At 52.1% G+C, this 2,897-nt stretch overlaps 1 protein-coding gene across 1 annotated transcript; it reads right to left on the minus strand.

Moving 5' to 3' along the window:
• Positions 1 to 1,263: 1,263 nt before the first annotated feature.
• On the minus strand, positions 1,264 to 2,010 carry LOC136995968 (olfactory receptor 14C36-like; the record flags this gene model as incomplete). The annotated part of the gene is made up of 1 exon (XM_067316964.1): positions 1,264 to 2,010. A coding segment is annotated over one exon (747 nt), but the record flags the coding sequence as incomplete, so codon positions are not given.
• Positions 2,011 to 2,897: the final 887 nt, after the last annotated feature.

The raw sequence follows: 2,897 nt of genomic DNA on the forward strand, positions 1-2,897 counted from the left end.
CCATGCTGGTCAGGAAGGGAAGCAGACCCAGCTGGACAGGGATCACCATCACTAATACTGCTGGCACATGTCTGTGCTCATGGACAGTTCTCAGAGTGACCCCAGGGCATTTGCAATGGCAGGAGATGTGTTTGGGTGGGTGTCGTAGCATGACAGTGGGGACTAGCTCCAGCCTGTGGTGTTTCACTGAGGGTGCAGGAATCACTCTCCAGTGCCCCTTCCCTACACCTCCTGGGTCCCCACTGCCTCTCTGGGGATTGCAGAGCCCTCATTTCCCCATGAATACCTGCATTTAGTGCTCTACCTTCTGGTCACTCCTCTGTGGACCATCCCTCACTTTGTGAGGCTTCACTCACTGATTCACCACAAAATCCCCCTTTATTATGGAAAGGTTATTCTGGAGGCCAGGTCTCTCATAAATGCGCCCAATGCCTGGTCCTGCCTGAGCTCACAGGAATGCACGGGGAAGCACAAACCTACCACCACCACGTTACAAGAGCACTGGGTCCATATACACATATCAGACCACAGAGGACAGTGTGGAAATGAGGAGAAAATCCCTGGAAAAAAAAGTCCTGCTGCTGCTGGTGGACATGTCTCCAAGAAAGCTGCAGTCCCCAAGTGAAGGCTGCAGTGAGGAAATGCCTGCTGTGGCAGTCGGGAAACGGTCCTGAGGAGCAGAGGGACTGTCCCCACAGACTTCATCCAGACTCTCCTCCTTTCCACTCCCACTCTGCTTTGACTGTTGGAGCTCTGTAGAGGGAAGGGACCAGCCCATGGTGACAGCCAGCTGCCATCCTCACAGGAGAGGGGTGTGAGATCATGCCTTGACTGTGGCCACAGGAGCTGAGCTCTCCTAACAGACACTGGACCCATGGTCTCACGCCACCTGTGCTCGTCTGAGCCTGACTCTGTGCCCCTGAGCTCACTTGGTGTCAGCACCAAAAGACACACTGCAAAGGGAAACTCTCCTCATTGCACTGAAGACATCCAAGGAGCTCAGACTAGTGGGCTCGGAGGTTCCTCCGACTGCTGATGAAGGGAGAAGCCTGGCTTCCTGCTTCAACACAGTCTCTCAATCAATTCAAATGAGAAATTCCTGAGGACAAGTGGCACAAAGCAAAATATGTTTTCTTTCAGGAGAATGTAAGAGTGAAAAGTAAGTGAGAAAAAAAGACATGAGCAACACATAGCTGTGTTGCCAAATACCCTGGGAATGAGGAGCAGATGCGCATGGGACAGTTTTTGGTGCTGACTTTCTACCTACTGAACCAGTTTCCTCAGTGCGTCTTTGAGCTCCTTGTTCCTCATGCTGTAGATGAGGGGATTCAGTGTTGGAGGCACCACTGAGTACAGAACAGCCAGAACCAGATCCAGAGCTGGGGAGGAGAGGGAGGGGGGCTTCAGGCAGGCAAAGATTACAGTGCTGACAAACAGGGAGACCACGGCCAGGTGAGGCAGGCACATGGAAAAGGCTTTGTGTCGTCCCTGCTCAGAGGGGATCCTCAGCACAGCAGTGAAGATCTGCACATAGGACAGCACAATGAAAACAAAACACCCAAAGCCTAAACAAACACTGATCACAAGTGCCCAAACTGTCCTAAAGTAGGAGTCTGAGCAGGAGAGCTTTAGCATCTGGGGAACTTCACAGAAGAACTGGTCCACTATTTTGCCTTGGCAGAATGGTATTGAAAATGTTTTAGCAGTGTGCATCACAGCATTGAGAAAACCACTGCCCCAGGCAGCTGCTGCCATTTTGACACAAGCTCTGCTGCCCATGATGGTCCCGTAGTGCAGGGGTTTGCAGATGGCAACGTAGCGGTCATAGGCCATGACAGTGAGAAGAGAATACTCAGCCAAAAGGAAAAAAGCATAGAAAAAGACCTGGGCAGCACATCCTGAATAGGAAATGGCCCTTGTGTCCCACAGGGAATTGGACATGGATTTGGGGACAACAATGGAGATGGTGCCAAGGTCGAGGAGGGAGAGATTGAGGAGGAAGAAGTACATGGGGGTGTGGAGGTGGTGGTCACAAGCTACAGCTGTGATGATGAGGCTGTTGCCCAGGAGGGCAGCCAGGTAGATGCCCAGGAAGAGTGAGAAGTGCAAGAGCTGCAGATCCCGTGTATCCACGAATGCCAGGAGGAGGAACTCGTTGAGGGAGCTGCTGTTTGACATTTGATCCTTTGGGGCACAGGTAGACTGTCCAAGGAAGAAGCGACATTGACAAGTCAGGGTAGACTTCGCTGAGCAAAAATTTCTCATAACCTCCCCCAAACACACACACGTTACTTCTCCCGATCTCAGCAGCACTGTCATTGAGCTCCGTTGCTTGAGCTCTGGTTTTTGCTGGCTGAGTTTGCCATGAGGAGCAGGGACTTCTGCCCACGGGGCTCCAGAGGAGTCAGCCCTGACCTACAGCACTGCGGACATGGGAACAGGGGTGACTGAACTGTGATATTCCCAGTTCCAGTCAGATTTCATCCACTCATCATGCTGAAGGCATTTTCAGCATCTTCACTCCCATTTCTAAATAATGTGGGTTCATTAATAGTTTTAAGATTTCTTTGCTTTTCTTTAGCTGACCCAGTCACACCTGAGGAGGATTCCTGGAGGTAGAAATCCTCCAGGATTTGGAGGTAGTTCAGAGGGAGGCGAGCTGGCCTGTCCAGCTGCCTTCTTCCCAGCTGCCCTGTGCTCCCACCTCGGAGGTGGAGGACAGTTGCACTCATGTTAGGAATGCACTTGCAAAGTGCCCATCAGCACTCTTTCTGAGGGGATGTGAGGCAGGTCTCAGCCCTCCCCTTCTAGCCAGCAACACATCAGGCTCCTTCCAGCTGCCCACATCCACCCTCCCACCAGCATGTCCATGGCCTCAGTATCTAGGTGGCTTCTGC

Source organism: Apteryx mantelli, unplaced genomic scaffold, assembly GCF_036417845.1.
Source record: "Apteryx mantelli isolate bAptMan1 unplaced genomic scaffold, bAptMan1.hap1 HAP1_SCAFFOLD_20, whole genome shotgun sequence".
NCBI lineage: Eukaryota > Metazoa > Chordata > Aves > Apterygiformes > Apterygidae > Apteryx > Apteryx mantelli.